Genomic DNA, 22,500 nt, shown 5'->3' with positions numbered 1-22,500 from the left:
TTCTTCTTATGCGCTTAAAAATATGACTAAAGTGGTGAAGCTTTTCATTTGCACTTTAAATGCATTTAAGATACATGAATATTAGTATTAGTTAGAATGTATTCTTGCTAGCACTGCGTGATTGTATGTAAAAAAATTAAAACATGTAAAAAATCTTTAAAAAAAGGTTTCTTAAGCGCAAAAAATATGACTAAAGTGGTGAAGCTTTTCATTTTCACTTTAAATGTATTTAAGATACATAAATATTAGTATTAGTTAGAATGTATTCTTGCTAGCACTGCGTGATTGTATGTAAAAAAAATTAAAACATGTAAAAAAGGTTTAAAAAAAAAGGTTTCTATGCGCAAAAAAATATGACTAAAGTGGTGAAGCTTTTCATTTTCACTTTAAATGTATTATAGATACATAAATATTTGTATTAGTTAGAATGTATTCTTGTTAGCACTGCGTGTTTGTATGTAAAAACATGTTAAAAAAAAGTTTCTTGAGCGCAAAAAAATATGACTAAAGTTGTGAAGCTTTTCATTTTCACTTTAAATGTATTTAAGATACATAAATATTAGTATTAGTTAGAATGTATTCTTGCTAGCACTGCGTGATTGTATGTAAAAAAAATTAAAACATGTAAAAAAGGTTTTAAAAAAAAGGTTTCTATGCGCAAAAAAATATGACTAAAGTGGTGAAGCTTTTCATTTTCACTTTAAATGTATTAAAGATACATAAATATTTGTATTAGTTAGAATGTATTCTTGTTAGCACTGCGTGTTTGTATGTAAAAACATATGACTAAAGTTGTGAAGCTTTTCATTTTAAGATACATAAATATTAGGATTAGTTAGAATGTATTCTTGCTAGCACTGCGTGATTGTATGTAAAAAAAAAAAAAAATTATAAAAAATGTAAAAAAATAAAGTTTCTTTAGCGCAAAAATATGACTAAAGTGGTGAAGCTTTTCATTTTCACTTTAAATGTATTTAAGATACATAAATATTAGTATTAGTTAGAATGTATTCTTGCTAGCACTGCGGGATTGTATGTAAAAACATTTATAACATGTAAAAAATGTTTTAAAAAAAAGGTTTTTAAGGGCAAATAAATATGACCTAAGTGGTGAAGCTTTTCATTTTCACTTTAAATGTATTTAACATACATAAATAATAGTATTAGTTAGAATGTATTCTTGCTAGCACTGCGTGATTGTATGTAAAAAAAATTTAAAAATAAAAAAAATGTAAAAATAAAGTTTCTTAAGCGCAAAAAATATGACTAAAGTGGTGAAGCTTTTAATTTTTACTTTAAATGTATTTAAGATACATAAATATTAGTATTAGTTAGAATGTATTCTTGCTAGCACTGTGTGATTGTATGTAAAAAAATGTAAAAAATATAAAAAATTCTAAAAATTTAAAAAATTTAATTTTTTTTAACAATCTTAACAATTTTACCAATTTAAAAAATGTATAAAATGTTAAAAATTTTAAAAATTTAAAACATTTTAAAAATTTTATAAATTAAAAAAATAAAAAAAAAATTAAATATTTAAAAAATTTAAAAATGTTTAACAATTTAAAAAATTTAACCAATTCAAACAATTTAAAAAACTTAAAAATTTAAAAAGTAAAAAATAAAAATTTCTTAAAGGGAAACTTCGGTTTTTTTCAACCTGGGCCCTGTTTTCATAATTTTTTCTGTATATTTGAGTGCTGGATAAAACATTTTTTGAGGTCGCGCCAGTATTGAGCAGGGCAGGCAGCCTCCAGCCCAGCTAACGCTCGTACACAGGGCAACTGGCTCTCGTCAAAATTCGGCCTATAAACATGCATTTTTTTCACACTGACAGGCTCAGATAGTTACAATGAGTGTCCGACAACATACTAGAAAGGAGAAATTAACGTATGTCTCTACCTTTAGCTGGAGATCGCTGTGTGTTGTGAGCTGTGTCCAAATCTCACCACGCTACAAATCTCGTTCCGAAATCTCGCGATAACTCGCGACAAAACACCGGTGGAAAAACAGTTACCTGACTGAGGTGAAGAGAGATGACTGAAGTGATTTTCTGCCTCCACTATAAAACTAAAATAACAGTCTTCGGTAATCCAACAGAAAATCACTTCAGTCATCTCTCTTCACCTCAGTCAGGTAACTGTTTTTCCACCGGTGTTTTGTCGCGAGTTATCGCGAGATTTCGGAACGAGATTTGTAGCGTTGTGAGATTTGGACACAGCTCACAACACACAGCGATCTCCAGCTAAAGGTAGAGACATACGTTAATTTCTCCTTTCTAGTATGTTGTCGGACACTCATTGTAACTATCTGAGCCTGTCAGTGTGAAAAAAATGCATGTTTATAGGCCGAATTTTGACGAGAGCCAGTTGCCCTGTGTACGAGCGTTAGCTGGGCTGGAGGCTGCCTGCCCTGCTCAATACTGGCGCGACCTCAAAAAATGTTTTATCCAGCACTCAAATATACAGAAAAAATTATGAAAACAGGGCCCAGGTTGAAAAAAACCGAAGTTTCCCTTTAAGCGCAAAAAAATATAACTAAAGTGGTGAAGCTTTTCATTTTCACTTTAAATGTATTTAAGATACATAAATGTTAGTATTAGTTAGAATGTATTCTTGCTAGCACTGTGTGATTGTATGTAAAAAAAATAAAAAAATGTAAAAAAAAAAGTTTCTTATGCGCAAAAAAATGTGACTAAAGTGGTGAAGCTTTTCATTTTCACTTTAAATGTATTTAAGATACATAAATATTAGTATGAGTTAAAATGTATTCTTGCTAGCACTGCGTGATTGTATGTAAAAACAATTTTAAAAATGTAAAAAATTTACAAAATGTAAAATTTTTTTAAAAAATACGTTTTTTTAAGCGCAAAAAATATGACTACAGTGGTGAAGCTTTTCATTTTCACTTTAAATGTATTTAAGATACATAAATATTAGTATCAATTAGAATTTATTCTTGCTAGCACTGCGTGATTGTATGTAAAAAAAAATTAAAAATATAAAAAAAATTAAAAATGTAAAAAAAAAGTTTCTTAAGCGCAAAAAAATATGACTAAAGTGGTGAAGCTTTTCATTTTCACTATAAATGTATTTAAGATACATCAATATTATTATTAGTTAGAATGGACCCCGACTTAAACAAGTTGAAAAACTTATTCGGGTGTTACCATTTAGTGGTCAATTGTACGGAATATGTACTTCACTGTGCAACCTACTAATAAAAGTCTCAATCAATCAATCAATCAATCAATATATTCTTGTTAGCACTGCGTGATTGTATGTAAAAAATTTTAAAAAATATACAAAATGTACCAAAAAAAAGTTTCTTAAGCTCAAAAAAATTACTAAAATGGTTAAGCTTTTCATTTTCACTTTAAATGTATTCAAGAAACATACATATTAGTATTAGTTAGAACAGGGGTGGGCAATTAATTTTTACCGGGGGCCGCATTAGCTACCCGAGCACTGCTGGAGGGCCACATCGACAATATTTCAATTAAATTTTGCTCAATATTATTTTTGATATATACCGTAAGATAAATAATAATAATAATAATAATAATAATAGTAATACTTCAACATAGTGTGTGTAACAGCATTCCATGACTAATATATATAAATTAACATTAATAATAAATGACAGTAAAATAAGCACACGTATGACTGAGGAGTCATAGTGTAACTTTGTGTGGTGTTTGAGTTGTCCGACTTTTTGTGTGGCCATAAACGCACCAGTGGTTTAGTGCTATGCGTGTTGGTGACAGATGACAAGTTGCTTTTGGCCTGGTTTGTACGGCAGAAAATGACTAGTTTTTCCAGATAGAATTGTTTTACTCGTGTTTTTGGTGTGGTTATGGCCGAATATAAACAGTTTTGCTCAATAAAGTGATCGATATAATTCCTGGCCTCGAAGCATCTCGATAGACGTTACAATAATTGAACGGTGTTCAATTGAACGGTGTTGATGAACACCATTAGGGCCGCTTGTTGTCACTGTCACTCAAAGTTGCATTGCAAAATTACATAGAATAAATATGTTTATTTTGTTTAGAATTCAGATGGGATTTGATTTGGTGCGCGGCATATACTTGCTGCGCGCAGCAGACGCTTGAGCAGTGCGCAATTGCGCAGGCACGCACCTTAGAGGGAACGTTGCTTGGCAGTCCATGTCTTGTTGGAAACACGCCATTCCTCATCAACTTTTCTCTTTTTGGCGTCTCGAGTGTAAACCGTGCATCACTTGTCGCTGCATGTGCACCTTCACTCGCAGGTTACACACGGACACACGCCCATAAATAATACTTTTCAAAATAAAAGCAGCACAGTTGTATTGCGCGCACGACATAGATGCTTTTTCAACTTTATTTTGTAATTGCAGTTGTTCACATTCACTCACAATCACGCATACGTCCACACGGAAGTAATACAAATAACGATTTTCAAAACAAAAGCAGCACCGTTGTATTGCACACTCGACATAGATACTTTTTTAAATTTATTTTGTAATTTATAATTGGCCTAATGCGGGCCGGACAGGGACGCACAAAGGGCCGGATGCGGCCCGCGGGCCGCAGAATGCCCAGGTCTGAGTTAGAATGTATTCTTGCTAGCACTGCGTGATTGTATGTAAATGTATTTTTCTTTTTCTTTTGGTTAGCATTTATTTTTGTAATCAGCCTGAGCGAAGCCTTGATAATAATCTTTGTGATTAACACAAGCTTTCATGTCATTGGACAAAGTTTTTCCTGGTAAACTGTAAGTAGGTTAGACATATTTGTTCAACAAGGTTCAGTGTTAATATTTGAGTAGGCTCTGGGCCCTCCTGTAGTGGAAATATACAATATGCACACTGAAGGCATGATGCCACCATAGGTTTGCAGAGAACTATAGTAATATTATTTTCACAAAATACAACCAATAGTACGTTAATGTTAAATCTTACTTGTGAAAAGTAATCCCCGGATTCCTATTTTCAACAGTCTGCTCATTTGAGCAGGAAAACGCTGAACACCATCTTTGTTTTCTACCTGTCAACTGTCAGTTTAGCATCTTTGTTTTCTACCTGTCAACTGTCAGTTTAGCATCTTTGTTTTCTACCTGTCAACTGTCAGTTTAGCATCTTTGTTTTCTACCTGTCAACTGTCAGTTTAGCATCTTTGTTTTCTACCTGTCAACTGTCAGTTTAGCATCTTTGTTTTCTACCTGTCAACTGTCAGTTTAGCATCTTTGTTTTCTACCTGTCAACTGTCAGTTTAGCATCTTTGTTTTCTACCTGTCAACTGTCAGTTTAGCATCTTTGTTTTCTACCTGTCAACTGTCAGTTTAGCATCTTTGTTTTCTACCTGTCAACTGTCAGTTTAGCATCTTTGTTTTCTACCTGTCAACTGTCAGTTTAGCATCTTTGTTTTCTACCTGTCAACTGTCAGTTTAGCATCTTTGTTTTCTACCTGTCAACTGTCAGTTTAGCATCTTTGTTTTCTACCTGTCAACTGTCAGTTTAGCATCTTTGTTTTCTACCTGTCAACTGTCAGTTTAGCATCTTTGTTTTCTACCTGTCAACTGTCAGTTTAGCATCTTTGTTTTCTACCTGTCAACTGTCAGTTTAGCATCTTTGTTTTCTACCTGTCAACTGTCAGTTTAGCATCTTTGTTTTCTACCTGTCAACTGTCAGTTTAGCATCTTTGTTTTCTACCTGTCAACTGTCAGTTTAGCATCTTTGTTTTCTACCTGTCAACTGTCAGTTTAGCATCTTTGTTTTCGACCTGTCAACTGTCAGTTTAGCATCTTTGTTTTCTACCTGTCAACTGTCAGTTTAGCATCTTTGTTTTCTACCTGTCAACTGTCAGTTTAGCATCTTTGTTTTCTACCTGTCAACTGTCAGTTTAGCATCTTTGTTTTCGACCTGTCAACTGTCAGTTTAGCATCTTTGTTTTCGACCTGTCAACTGTCAGTTTAGCATCTTTGTTTTCTACCTGTCAACTGTCAGTTTAGCATCTTTGTTTTCGACCTGTCAACTGTCAGTTTAGCATCTTTGTTTTCGACCTGTCAACTGTCAGTTTAGCATCTTTGTTTTCTACCTGTCAACTGTCAGTTTAGCATCTTTGTTTTCTACCTGTCAACTGTCAGTTTAGCATCTTTGTTTTCTACCTGTCAACTGTCAGTTTAGCATCTTTGTTTTCTACCTGTCAACTGTCAGTTTAGCATCTTTGTTTTCGACCTGTCAACTGTCAGTTTAGCATCTTTGTTTTCTACCTGTCAACTGTCAGTTTAGCATCTTTGTTTTCTACCTGTCAACTGTCAGTTTAGCATCTTTGTTTTCTACCTGTCAACTGTCAGTTTAGCATCTTTGTTTTCTACCTGTCAACTGTCAGTTTAGCATCTTTGTTTTCTACCTGTCAACTGTCAGTTTAGCATCTTTGTTTTCTACCTGTCAACTGTCAGTTTAGCATCTTTGTTTTCTACCTGTCAACTGTCAGTTTAGCATCTTTGTTTTCGACCTGTCAACTGTCAGTTTAGCATCTTTGTTTTCTACCTGTCAACTGTCGGTTTAGCATCTTTTTTTTCTACCTGTCAACTGTCAGTTTAGCATCTTTGTTTTCTACCTGTCAACTGTCAGTTTAGCATCTTTGTTTTCTACCTGTCAACTGTCAGTTTAGCATCTTTGTTTTCTACCTGTCAACTGTCAGTTTAGCATCTTTGTTTTCTACCTGTCAACTGTCAGTTTAGCATCTTTGTTTTCTACCTGTCAACTGTCAGTTTAGCATCTTTGTTTTCGACCTGTCAACTGTCAGTTTAGCATCTTTGTTTTCGACCTGTCAACTGTCAGTTTAGCATCTTTGTTTTCTACCTGTCAACTGTCAGTTTAGCATCTTTGTTTTCTACCTGTCAACTGTCAGTTTAGCATCTTTGTTTTCTACCTGTCAACTGTCAGTTTAGCATCTTTGTTTTCTACCTGTCAACTGTCAGTTTAGCATCTTTGTTTTCGACCTGTCAACTGTCAGTTTAGCATCTTTGTTTTCTACCTGTCAACTGTCAGTTTAGCATTTTTGTTTTCTACCTGTCAACTGTCAGTTTAGCATCTTTGTTTTCTACCTGTCAACTGTCAGTTTAGGCTGCTCGCCGGCTCCTCATCACCACTTCAAGATGGCGGCCCACTTTCTCGCGTCACAGCAGCCAATGCTGCGTCTACTTATAAGATGTCTATGGTCGGTCCAGCGTGTAAACTGTTAGCATTTCAGTCCTAAGCCTTCACGCAAAATCTATACCGAGAGTGCATTTTTCTAGTTCTTTGACAAAACAAATGTATACATTGTGCTGGTTTTGAAGGTGAAAAACTACCAAAACTTTCCCCCGCAACCTTAGATTTGTCAGTCTGTGGCACTTTAGTGTGTGAGCAGGAAAACAATCTGCACAAATAAAACAATCTAATAAAAAATAGTCATTATTACTACTTATTTGTCAACAAAAGTCCAAACGGGTCCTGATTTGAGGGAAATGAGTCGTTGACTGGCTGCAGTCGTGGTAGTACGGATCTTTACAGGCACTTACCTTTTCCTGTGCAGGACGTCTGTTCCTTGAAGACCAATTAGAAGCAGTCTTCAGGCCAGGTCTGCTGACCTTGCAAGGCCATGAGGAACCTCCTTGTGATGAAAGATGGATGGTTCTGGCTCATTTTGTTTCTGCCTTGTTTTCAAAGCACTCGGTCAAGGGCTGCAATCCCTTGAGCAATGCATCATGGGGGATTTCTGCTACCCGCAGTCTTGTGTCTTACAAATTGGCTCCGTGTACACCGCACACATAATTGGGTTTTTGTTGCCCTGAAGTGACCCAGAGGGGATATTTCTTCCAGTCTAAACACTCCAAAGTGATCCAGTCTGATTCTTGGCCTCAGACTCAGGTCACATTATGAGATAGTCCTGAATCCCAATGGAATATAGTCCTGAATCCCACTGGAATATAGTCCTGAATCCCACTGGAATATAGTCCTGAATCCCATTGGAATATAGTCCTGAATCCCATTGGAATATAGTCCTGAATCCCATTGGAATATAGTCCTGAATCCCATTGGAATATAGTCCTGAATCCCATTGGAATATAGTCCTGAATATATTTGTATATTCCACACACAGGTGTACATATTTGTACATGTTATATATATATATATATATATATATATATATATATATATATATATATATATATATATATATATATATATATATATATATATATATATATATATATATATATATATATATATATATATATATATATATATGTATATATATATATATATATATATATATATATATATATATATATATGTGTGTATTCCACACACAGGTGTACATATTTGTACATGCTATATATATATATATATATATATATATATATATATATATATATATGTGTATTCCACACACAGGTGTACATATTTGTACATGTTATATATATATATATATATATATATATATATATATATATATATATATATATATATATATATATATATATATATATATATATATATATATATATATATTTATATATATATATATATGTGTATTCCACACACAGGTGTACATATTTGTACATGCTATATATATATGTATATATATGTGTATTCCACACACAGGTGTACATATTTGTACATGTTATATATATATATATATATATATATATATATATATATATATATATATATATATATATATATATATATATATATATATATATATATATATATATATGTATGTGTGGGAAAAAATCACAAGACTATTTCATCTCTACAGGCCTGTTTCATGAGGGGTTTCTTCAATCCTCAGGAGATTTATATATATATATATATATATATATATATATATATATATATATATATATATATATATATATATATATATATATATATATATATATATATATATATATATATATATATGTGTGTATTCCACACACAGGTGTACATATTTGTACATGCTATATATATATATATATATATATATATATGTGTATTCCACACACAGGTGTACATATTTGTACATGTTATATATATATATATATATATATATATATATATATATATATATATATATATATATATATATATATATATATATATATATATATATATATATATATATATATATATATATATATATATATATATATATATATGTATGTGTGGGAAAAAATCACAAGACTATTTCATCTCTACAGGCCTGTTTCATGAGGGGTTTCTTCAATCCTCAGGAGATTTATATATATATATATATATATATATATATATATATATATATATATATATATATATATATATATATATATATATATATATATATATATATATATATATATATATATATATATATGTGTGTATTCCACACACAGGTGTACATATTTGTACATGCTATATATATATATATATATATATATATATATATATATATATATATATATATATATATATATATATATATATATGTGTATTCCACACACAGGTGTACATATTTGTACATGTTATATATATATATATATATATATGTGTATTCCACACACAAGTGTACATATTTGTACATGTTATATATATATATATATATGTGTATTCCACACACAGGTGTACAGATGGACGTTCACAGGTGTCCTTGTTCTCTTTGTGTCGTCCAATCAGGTGGCAGAGCAGCTGATGACCATCGCCTACGAGGGCGGAGTCAACCTGTTCGACACAGCGGAGGTGTACTCAGGTGGCAGGTGCGTGGCCTCACCTTCACTGTAGTGTGATAGTTCCTGGTGTTCGCTCTTTCACGTGTCTGTGATTTCTTTTATTTTGAAGGGCGGAAGTGATTCTCGGAACAATTATCAAGAAGAAAAGCTGGAGGTAAGAAGACAATGTTGGACTTGTCTGCGTAAAGTCAGTCCATCACACATCTTATCAGGAGGTCAGCTAGGAATTTACTCTCAGTTTTATGGCTGATTATCCGGTTATATTTTTGTTTTATTAGCATATTGTACGTATTCTGGGCCTAAAGCAATTATTTTCTCTTAACACTGTCTCCTTAATAACGTGAAAGAAAACAAAACAAAAAAGAAATATACATCAACTTACGACAAAGAATAACTTTATTAACATAGTTTTTAAGTCTGTAACAGAAAAGATTTAAAGTGCATCACTTTGCCTAAAATTAAAATTAAAATCTAATCCCTTTTTTTGGACAATCTTGAACCATTTGTTACTGAATATATGTCATTCACATCGACGTCCCTTGTGTGGGTTCTATACCGAGGATGTCGTTGCGGCTTGTGCAGCCCTTTGAGACTTTTGTGATTTAGGGCTATATAAATAAACATTGATTGATTGATTGATTGATATATTATTATATTTTCTCTACACACACACCTATATATATATATTTTTATATATATATATATATATATATATATATATATATATATATATATATATATATATATATATATATATGTATGTGTATACGTATATAGGTATATATATACATATATATATATATACATACGTATATACGTATGTATGTATATATACGTATATATGTACATATATGTATATATGTATATTTATACGCATGTATAAATATATGTGTATATATATACGTATATATGTGTATATATACCTGTATATACATACATACACATATGTATATAAGACATACACATATGTATATAATACATATGTGTATATATATATATATATATATATATATGTATATATATATATATATATATATATATATATATATATATATATATATATATATATATATATATATATATATATATATATATATATATATATATATATATATATATATATATATATATATATATATGTCTTAATTAGATTATCCAAAAAATAGTGGTCGATACCATGGTAGAGCGTAATATGTATGTGTGGGAAAAAATCACAAGACTATTTCATCTCTACAGGCCTGTTTCATGAGGGGTTTTCCTCAATCCTCAAGAGAAATCTCTTGAGGATTGAGGAAAACCCCTCATGAAACAGGCCTGTAGAGATGAAATAGTCTTGTGATTTATTTCCTACACATACATATATATATATATATATATATATATATATATATATATATATATATATATATATATATATATATATATATATATATATATATATATATATATATATATATATATATATATATATATATATATATATATATATATATATATATAGTAGGGCTGCAACAACTAATCGATTAAATCGATTAAAATCGATTATAAAAATAGTTGCCGATTAATTTAGTCATCGATTCGTTGGATCTATGCTATGCGCATGCGCAGAGGCTTTTTATTTTTATTTTTTATTTTTTAATTTTTATTTATTTATTTTTTTTAAAATAAACCTTTATTTATAAACTGCAACATGTACAAACAGCTGAGAAACAATACTCAAAATAAGTATGGTGCCAGTATGCTGGTTTTTTTCAATAAAATACTGGAAAGGATAGAAATGTAGTTTGTCTCTTTTATCCGATTATTAATCGATTAATCGAAGTAATAATCGACAGATTAATTGATTATCAAATTAATCGTTAGTTTCAGCCCTAATATATATATATATATATATATATATATATATATATATATATATATATATATATATATATATATATATATATATATATATATATATATATATATATATATATATATATATATATATATATACACGTATACATATATTTTTTATTTTATTTTATTTTTTTTTTTTTTTGATGGACAAAATCATGAGAGACGGGCCACTATTCTAGCAATGGCTGCGACCTTCAGATGGCTCACTTCTCTCTCTCTCCCCAGCGCTGCTTTCACGAGCGTTTTCTACCTGTTTTCTTGTGCAGAATCAATTGTTGAACTCCAGTTGTCGTCACCTCTCCTCATCATTTAGACGGCCTCGGAACTGAAGAACTTCTCTCCTCCTCCAAGGAAGTCCTCTTACTTTCATTCTTTCTGTTCCTTTTTTCTTCAGGAGATCCAGCTTGGTCATCACAACCAAACTCTATTGGGGAGGAAAGTAAGTCAGATTGGAGTCCATAAACAATAACTTCAATAACAATAACAATAACTGGACACATTTACACCAACATTAGATTCCAGTTCATGGACCTCTTTTGTTCAAAGACTTTCCAGCATGTTCTTTTGTCCTTTTTGAGCTGTCCTTGCACTAATGACCAACTTTTAGAGTGGTCTCTGCACTTATGACCAACTTTTTGAGTGGTCTCTGCACTAATGACCAACTTTTTGAGTGGTCTCTGCACTAATGTCCAACTTTTTGAGCGCTCTCTGCACTAATGTCCAACGTACCAACAAAATAAAAGCCTTCGTGTTCCCTTTGATCAGAGCGGAGACGGAGAGAGGTCTGTCGAGGAAGCACATTATTGAAGGTAAGGCCTCCACACATCAAAGGAAATCAAGTGAATCCACAGAGTGCCCCCCCCCCCCCCCTCAGGTCTTAAAGGGTCCCTGCAGAGGATGCAGTTGGAGTACGTGGACGTGGTTTTTGCCAACCGGCCTGACAGCAACACCCCCATGGAGGGTGAGGCAGCCACAATGGAAAAACATACAAACCAAAAAATACATAGATCAAATATAAGAAGAAAATGAAATAAACATTAATTAATAGATCAAATAGAAAATAAATACAATTATTAAATAAAAAAATAAATACAAATTTAAAAAAGAATACATCCAATGAAAAAAAATATAAAAACAAAAAATGGTATCTATAAAAAAATAAATAAATAAACACATTAATAGATAAAATATCAATAGAAAAAATAAATAAATAAATAAATAAATAAATAAATAAATACACATTTAAAAAAAAATACATCCAACAAGAAAATATATAAAAACAGATAAATAAATAGATAAAATATAAATTATATACACAGAGGATGGAAATAAAGAAAATTAAATGAGCTCAAATATAGCTATATATATATATATATATATATATATATATATATATATATATATATATATATATATATATATATATATATATATATATATATATATATATATATATATATATATATATATATATATATATATATATATATAAATAAATACATAAAATATAAATTATATACACAGAGGACGGAAATAAAGAAAATTAAATGAGCTCAAATATAGCTATATATAGCTATATATATATATATATATATATATATATATATATATATATATATATATATATATATATATATATATATATATATATATATATATATATATATATATATATATATAAATAAATAGATAAAATATAAATTATATACACAGAGGACGGAAATAAAGAAAATTAAATGAGCTCAAATATAGCTATATATATATATATATATATATATATATATATATATATATATATATATATATATATATATAAAAATAAATAGATAAAATATAAATTATATACACAGAGGACGGAAATAAAGAAAATTAAATGAGCTCAAATATAGCTATATATATATATATATATATATATATATATATATATATATATATATATATATATATATATATATATATATATATATATATATATATATATATATATATATATATATATATATATATATATATATATATATATATATATATATATATAAATAAATAGATAAAATATAAATTATATACACAGAGGACGGAAATAAAGAAAATTAAATGAGCTCAAATATAGCTATATATAGCTATATATATATATATATATATATATATATATATATATATATATATATATATATATATATATATATATATATATATATGTATAAATAAATAGATAAAATATAAATTATATACACAGAGGACGGAAATAAAGAAAATTAAATGAGCTCAAATATAGCTATATATATATATATATATATATATATATATAAAAATAAATAGATAAAATATAAATTATATACACAGAGGACGGAAATAAAGAAAATTAAATGAGCTCAAATATAGCTATATATATATATATATATATATATATATATATATATATATATATATATATATATATATATATATATATATATATATATATATATATATATATATATATATATATATATATATATATATATATATATATAAATAAATAAATAGATAAAATATAAATTATATACACAGGGGACGGAAATAAAGAAAATTAAATGAGCTCAAATATAGCTATATATATATATATATATATATATATATATACACTACCGTTCAAAAGTTTGGGATCACCCAAACAATTTTGTGTTCGAGCCTTCATTTCTAAGAACAAGAATAGACTGTCGAGTTTCAGATGAAAGTTCTCTTTTTCTGGCCATTTTGAGCGTTTAATTGACCCCCACAAATGTGATGCTCCAGAAACTCAATCTGCTCCAAGGAAGGTCAGTTTTGTAGCTTCTGTAACGAGCTAAACTGTCTTCAGATGTGTGAACATGATTGCACAAGGGTTTTCTAATCATCAATTAGCCTTCTGAGCCAATGAGCAAACACATTGTACCATTAGAACACTGGAGTGATAGTTGCTGGAAATGGGCCTCTATACACCTATGTAGATATTGCACCAAAAAGCAGACATTTGCAGCTAGAATAGTCATTTAGCACATTAGCAATGTATAGAGTGTACTTCTTTCAAGTTAAGACTAGTTTAAAGTTATCTTCATTGAAAAGTACAGTGCTTTTCCTTCAAAAATAAGGACATTTACATGTGACCCCAAACTTTTGAACGCTAGTGTATATATATATTACTTTACATGCAGTCTGCTTTAAGCCCCCAGCGAATGCCCCCCCCCCCCCCCACACCCCCACACACACACCCACACACACACACACTCACGTTTAAACTGTAAATGTGGTGCTTGCCTACATACTAACTACAGTAAATATGTAGTTTAGCCAGACTTTCATCCTAGTGATGATGACATCACTGACTAGTAGTAAATATAAATATGCAGTGTCAGCAGTCTTGCACTAATTGCATCATTACAGCCAACCTTATTTTATTTTGCTTCTCTGGAGGCATCACTGATGAGTCGGCAGTAATTGCATCCACACTTATTTATTGTTGACTTCACATTTTTATATACATACTTTACTCCAGACTACTATATAGTCTACATCAGGGGTCAGCAACCTTTTTGAAAGCAAGAGCTACTTCTTGGGTAGTGATTAATGCGAAGGGCTACCAGTTTGATACACACTTCAATAAATGGCCAGAAATAGCCAATTTGCTCAATTTACCTTTAACTCTATGTTATTATTAATAATTAATGATATTTACACTTAATTGAACGGTTTAAAAGAGGAAAAAACACAAAAAAATGACAATCAAATTTTGAAACATAGTTTATCTTCAATTTAGACTCTTTAAAATTCAAAATTCAACCGAAAAAAAGAAGAGAAAAACTAGCTAATTCGAATCTTTTTGAAAAAATTAAAAAAAGAATTTATGGAACATCATTAGTCATTTTTCCTGATTAAGATTAATTTTAGAATTTTGATGACATGTTTTAAATAGGTTAAAATTCAATCTGCACTTTGTTAGAATATATAACAAATTGGACCAAGCAAAGACAAATCATTATTTCTTCTATATTTTCCAGAACAAAATTTTTAAAAGAAATTCAAAAGACTTTGAAATAAGATTTAAATTTGATTCTACAGATTTTCTAGATTTGCCAGAATAATTTTTTTGAATTTTAATCATAATAAGTTTGAAGAAATATTTCACAAATATTCTTCGTCGAAAAAACAGAAGCTAAAATGAAGAATTAAATGAAAATGTATTTATTATTCTTTACAATAAAAAAAAAGAATTACTTGAACATTGATTTAAATTGTCAGGAAAGAAGAGGAAGGAATTTAAAAGGTAAAAAGGTATATGTGTTTAAAATTCCTAAAATCTTTTTTAAGGTTGTATTTTTTCTCTAAAATTGTCTTTCTGAAAGTTATAAGAAGCAAAGTAAAAAAAATAATGAATTTATTTAAACAAGTGAAGACCAAGTCTTTAAAATATTTTCTTGGATTTTCAAATTCTATTTTGAGTTTTGTCTCTCTTAGAATTAAAAATGTCGGGCAAAGCGAGACCAGCTTGCTAGTAAATAAATACAATTTAAAAAATAGAGGCAGCTCACTGGTAAGTGCTGCTATTTGAGCTATTTTTAGAACAGGCCAGCGGGCTACTCATCTGGTCCTTACGGGCTACCTGGTGCCCGCGGGCACCGCGTTGGTGACCCCTGCTCTACATGTATATACTCTCAAATTTGAAATATGACATTTATATCTATATATATATATATATATATATATATATATATATATATATATATACACACATTTTATTCAATGTTTAAATATTTCAATCAACTTCAGATGTATCTGCCATTGTTGTTTTCTGCCCTTTTTGTTAAAGAAAACCTTGGTTTTTTTTTAATGATAAAAACACAAAATATGCAATATTTTCCCCCAAACTAATTTCAATGTGGAATATTTGATGTGAGCCTTAAAATAGATCAATAATTCCTAACATTGTATTTGATTCATTATTATATTTGGAGTAATGACAGTTTCAAAAGAAAAACAATTCCACTAAAATTCTAAGGGACCCTGAAGGGCCCCACTCATAACAATAAGCCATACATTATATTATTTATTTTTTTCACACAACTTCAGCTCTATCGGTTGATTATACATTTTTATTATTTTTTTAACACATTTTTTTGTTTTATTTAATGCCCATTTTGTCATAAAAGGCTCATTTTTTATACAACAAACACACAAAATATGCAATATTTTCCCCCCCAAAAAATGTCAAAGTGTAATATTTGATGTGAAGTAATCGGAGCCTCAAATCTGTCAATAATTCCCAACACTGGATTTGATTCATTATTATTTTTTGAGCAATGACAGCTTTAATGAAGTTAAAAATCTTTGTCTTATTAGAGTCAACATTGCAACTTTTTCTTGTTACATTTCACTTGTTTGCTCTTTTGTTATTGTTGTTATAGTACTTTTACAATGTGGGTCAATAACAACTTTGGACACCTCCGATGTAGACTTTTAATCAGAAAACGTCTAAAAAAATACAAACATTTGTGTTTTTTGATGAGCCAGCGCGGTAGGGTCAGTGGTGAACACGTCTGCCTCACAGTCAGGGGATCCTAGTTCAAATCTCTGCACGGGTTTTTGCAAGTTCCATAAACACACTTTTAACGAGTACGCAAGTTCCATAAACACACTTTTAACGTGTACAGAATGTGATTGACTGACTGACTCTTATCAATTGTTCAAATACTTCTCAGGCTCATGAAATAGATTATTTATTTCTTATTAGACTTAACCAACTGATTAACGTGTGTGTGCGTGCGTGTGTGTGTGTGTGTGTGTGTGTGTGTGTGTGTGTGTGTGTGTGTGTGTGTGTGTGTGTGTGTGTGTGTGTGTGTGTGTGTGTGTGTGTGTGTGTGTGAGAACAGAGATCGTCAGGGCCATGACCTACGTGATCAACCAAGGTATGGCCATGTATTGGGGAACATCTCGATGGACAGCCATGGAAATTATGGTGAGGAGACTATTTATTCATCAGGGTCTCAAACTCACGGCCCCCAGGCTCATATTAAGTCATAGTTTGTGGCCCCCAGGCTCATATTCATATATATATATATATATATATATATGATATATATATATATATATATATATATATATATATATATATATATATATATATATATATATATATATATATATATATATATATATATATATATATATATATATATATATATATATATATGTATATATATGTATATGTGTGTGCAGTGAGGTTCATGGCTGGTGAGGCACTGACTTCATCACAGTCAGATTTACACCCTAAAGACTATCTTATTCACCATTTGATTGGCAGCATTTAACGGGTTATGTTTAAAAGCTCATACCAGCATTCTTCCCTGCTTGCCACTCAGCATCAAGGGTTGGAATTGGGGGTTAAATCACCAAAAATGACTCCCGGGCGCGGCCACCGCTGCTGCCCACTGCTCCCCTCACCTCCCGGGGGGTGATCAAGGGGATGGGTGAAATGCTGAGGACAAATTTCACCACACCTAGTGTGTGTGTGTGACAATCATTGGTACTTTAACTTTACTAACATTAGTGTTGACCCGATACCAATATTTTGGTACCGGTACCAAAATGTATTTCGATACTTTTCTAAATAAAGGGGACCACAAAAAATGTCATTATTGTCTTAATTTGAACAAAAAATGTTAGTGTACACGAAACATATGTTTATTATTGTCATTTAGTGCTTAAATAAAATAGTGAACATACTAGACAACTTGTCTTTTAGTAGTAAGTAAACAAACAAAGACTCTTAATTATGCAGTAACATATTGTGTCATTTATACACCTATTATTTTGTACACTTTATGAGGGACAAACTGTAAAAATGTATTATTAATCTACTTGTTCATTTACTGTTAATTTCTGCTTATTTTCTGTTTGAACATGTTCTATCTACACTTCTGTTCAAATGTAATAATCACTTATTCTTCTCTACTTTGATACTTTACATTAGTTGTGGATGATACCACACATTTAGGTATGGATCCGATACCAAGTAGTTACAGGATCATTCATTGGTCATATTCAAAGTCCTCATGTGTCCAGGGACATATTTCCTGACTTTATAAACATAATAGGATTTTTTTAAAAAGGAAAAAATATTTTGTGATGCTAAAAAATATCAATGTAATCATAGTAGTATCGACTAGAAACGCTCTTGTACTTGGTATCATTACAGTGGATGTCAGGTGTAGATCCACCCATGGTGTTTGTTTACATTGTGACGCCAGTGAGCTATTGTATCCTCCTACGGTGTGTAGTGAAGCATGTTTAGCTATTCCTCGTCTTCCAGTGATAATGGTACTTATAAGAAACATACTTTATTTGTTGCCATGGAGGCCAGGATTAGTGATTTAGAAGTAGCTAAAACACTGTTGATATATATATATATATATATATATATATATATATATATATATATATATATATATATATATATATATATATATATATATATATATATATATATATATATATATATACATATATATATACTGTCTGTATATATACTGTATATATATATATATATATATACATATATATATACTGTATAAATATATACTGTATATATATATATATATATATACAGTATATATATATATACAGTATATATATACTGTATGTATATATATATATATATATATATATATATATATATATATATATATATATATATATATATATATATATATATTAGGGATGTCTGATAATGGCTTTTTGCCGATATCCGATATTGTCGCACTCTTTAATTACCGATACCGATATCAACCGATAACGATATCAACCGATATATACAGTCGTGGAATTAACACATTATTATGCCTAATTTGGACAACCAGGTATGGTGAAGATAAGGTACTTTTTAAAACAAATTATAAAATAAAATAAGATAAATAAATTAAAAACATTTTCTTGAATAAAAAAGAAAGTACAACAATATAAAAACAGTTACATAGAAACTAGCAATGAATGAAAATGAGTCAAATTAACTGTTAAAGGTTAGTACTATTAGTGGAGCAGCAGCACGCACAATCATGTGTGCTTACGGACTGTATCCCTTGCAGACTGTATTGATATATATTGATATATAATGTAGGAAGCAGAATATTAATAACAGAAAGAAACAACCCTTTTGTGTGAATGAGTGTAAATGGGGGAGGGAGGTTTTTTGGCTTGGTGCTCTAATTGTAAGTGTATCTTGTGTTTTTTATGTGGATTCAATTTTTAAAAAACAACAAAAAAAAAACGATACTGATAATAAAAAAAACGATACCGATAATTTCTGATATTACATTTTAACGCATTTATCGGCCGATAATATCGGCAGACCGATACTATCGGACATCTCTAATATATATATATATATATATATATATATATATATATATATATATATATATATGTCTTAATTAGATTATCCAAAAAATAGTGCTCGATACCGTGGTAGAGTGTAATATTTATGTGTGGGGGAAAAATCTCCTGAGGATTGAGGTAAACCCCTCATGAAACAGGCCTGTAGAGATGAAATAGTCTTGTGATTTTTTTCCCCACACATACATATATATATATATATATATATATATATATATATATATATATATATATATATATATATATATATATATATATATATATATATATATATATATATATATATATATATATATATATATATATATATATATATATATATATATATATATATATATATATATATATATATATATATGTGTCCATTTGTGTTGTGTGTTGTTGGTCATGTGACCAAGAAGCACGAGTGCTGCTTCTTCTCTGACACTTGCAAAATGTTTTGTTTTGAAGGAGGCGTACTCTGTGGCCAGACAGTTTAATTTGATCCCTCCAGTGTGTGAGCAGGCCGAGTATCATCTCTTCCAGAGGGAGAAGGTGGAGATTCAACTGCCCGAACTTTACCACAAAATAGGCAAGGACTCTTTTTTTTATTTGATCATCCTTTTTGCTACTTTTCACTTATTACAGTATTTTCTGACTGTAGAGCTGACTGGCATATAAGCTCCACCCACTAAATTGTAAAAGGAAAAAAACATGTACTTATATTAGTCACACCGCAGGTATTTATGTTGTGTAATGACTTATTTACACAGAAATATTCTGTAAATGTTTATTTGCATACATTAAGTGTTTCCAAACGGTGTCTGTGACAAGGCAGTAAAACGGCTGAGCGAACAAAACAGAAGTCGTTGTGCATATTCGCTAATGACATGCGTGGGGAGTACAAACCTGCTCGCTACACCAACCACAGAAGTTCCTCAGAGCTGCCAAAAGAACTTACCCTCTAAAACTTGAAAACTCTTCCATGGACAACAACACAAGGAGCGTGTAGAGTCCATCTACAACCACAGAAGCAACACAAAGTTATCGACTCCACCCTACCAGGCACACTGAACAGTTTCTACGGCAGATTTGACCGGCAGAGGAGACCACACCGCAAGTAACACACACAAGTCCTTCAGGCTCTGAAAAAGGTGAACCCCCACAAACCTGCTGGGGTGGCACCAAGAGTCCTAAAAGCCTGAGCTGAAGGACTGGCAGAGGTGTGCACAGACGACTTCAACACCGTCACACGCACTTTTAAATCACCTGTCATAGTTCCTGTCCCTACAAAACCACACAACCACGATGAATGACTTTAGACTGGTGGCCATTAAGTGTTTGGACAAGTTGGTCCTTCACCACATCAACCCTGAGATTCCAGACTCTATAGACCCCCTACAGTTTGCTGACCACACCAACAGATCGGTGGCCAAGTGGCCCTGGCACTTCCCTCCACACTGGAATATCTGGACGTTAACAACACAGACCCACGTTCTGGATTGTAGCTCCGCCTTCAACACCATTCGACCAACGAAGCTGACAGGCCTTGGAGTACAGACACCCACCTGCAATTGGATACTGGACTTCTTTATAGACAGACCACAGGGGGTGAGGACGGGAACGAATGTCTCTGCTGAGATCACAATCAGCACAGGAAGTCCCCAGGGTTGCTGCCTCAGCCCTACAAATAAGACCGCATCTCCCCCAGGACAACAACAGCACCATCATCAAATATGCAGACGACACCACCGTCCTCGGCCTCCTCAGAGGGACGGGTGAGTCCTCTTACTGGGAGCTGGTCCAAAAAGTCACTGCCTACGGAGAGGACAATGAACATAGACAAGACCAAGGAGCTAATTCTGGAGGACAATGAACATAGACAAGACCAAGGAGCTAATTCTGGAGGACAATGAACATAGACAAGACCAAGGAGCTAATTCTGGAGGACAATGAACATAGACAAGACCAAGGAGCTAATTCTGGAGGACAATGAACATAGACAAGACCAAGGAGCTAATTCTGGAGGACAATGAACATAGACAAGACCAAGGAGCTGATTCTGGAGGACAATGAACATAGACAAGACCCAAGGAGCTAATTCTGGAGGACAATGAACATAGACAAGACCCAAGGAGCTAATTCTGGAGGACAATGAACATAGACAAGACCAAGGAGCTAATTATGGAGGACAATGAACATAGACAAGACCCAAGGAGCTAATTCTGGAGGACAATGAACATAGACAAGACCCAAGGAGCTAATTCTGGAGGACAATGAACATAGACAAGACCCAAGGAGCTAATTCTGGAGGACAATGAACATAGACAAGACCAAGGAGCTGATTCTGGAGGACAATGAACATAGACAAGACCAAGGAGCTGATTCTGGAGGACAATGAACATAGACAAGACCAAGGAGCTAATTCTGGAGGACAATGAACATAGACAAGACCAAGGAGCTGATTCTGGAGGACAATGAACATAGACAAGAC

General features: G+C 31.1%; 1 protein-coding gene across 4 annotated transcripts in view; it reads left to right on the top strand.

Annotated features, from left to right (window-relative positions):
- Positions 1 to 22,500, top strand: part of kcnab1a (potassium voltage-gated channel subfamily A regulatory beta subunit 1a) — a 116,486-nt gene that overhangs the window by 87,108 nt on the left and 6,878 nt on the right. For all 4 annotated transcript variants that reach the window (XM_062067284.1, XM_062067281.1, XM_062067283.1 and 1 more), the window contains 7 exons: positions 9,673 to 9,752; positions 9,835 to 9,879; positions 12,019 to 12,063; positions 12,390 to 12,433; positions 12,499 to 12,585; positions 17,510 to 17,595; positions 20,478 to 20,598. In XM_062067284.1, coding sequence (XP_061923268.1) covers positions 9,673 to 9,752; positions 9,835 to 9,879; positions 12,019 to 12,063; positions 12,390 to 12,433; positions 12,499 to 12,585; positions 17,510 to 17,595; positions 20,478 to 20,598 — 508 coding nt within the window. The remainder of the gene's footprint in view (positions 1 to 9,672; positions 9,753 to 9,834; positions 9,880 to 12,018; positions 12,064 to 12,389; positions 12,434 to 12,498; positions 12,586 to 17,509; positions 17,596 to 20,477; positions 20,599 to 22,500) is intronic.

Source organism: Entelurus aequoreus, linkage group LG13 (assembly GCF_033978785.1).
Source record: "Entelurus aequoreus isolate RoL-2023_Sb linkage group LG13, RoL_Eaeq_v1.1, whole genome shotgun sequence".
In the NCBI taxonomy this organism is placed as follows: domain Eukaryota; kingdom Metazoa; phylum Chordata; class Actinopteri; order Syngnathiformes; family Syngnathidae; genus Entelurus; species Entelurus aequoreus.
Note: the sequence above shows the minus strand (reverse complement) of the source record. Positions and strands in the feature narration are given on the sequence as shown.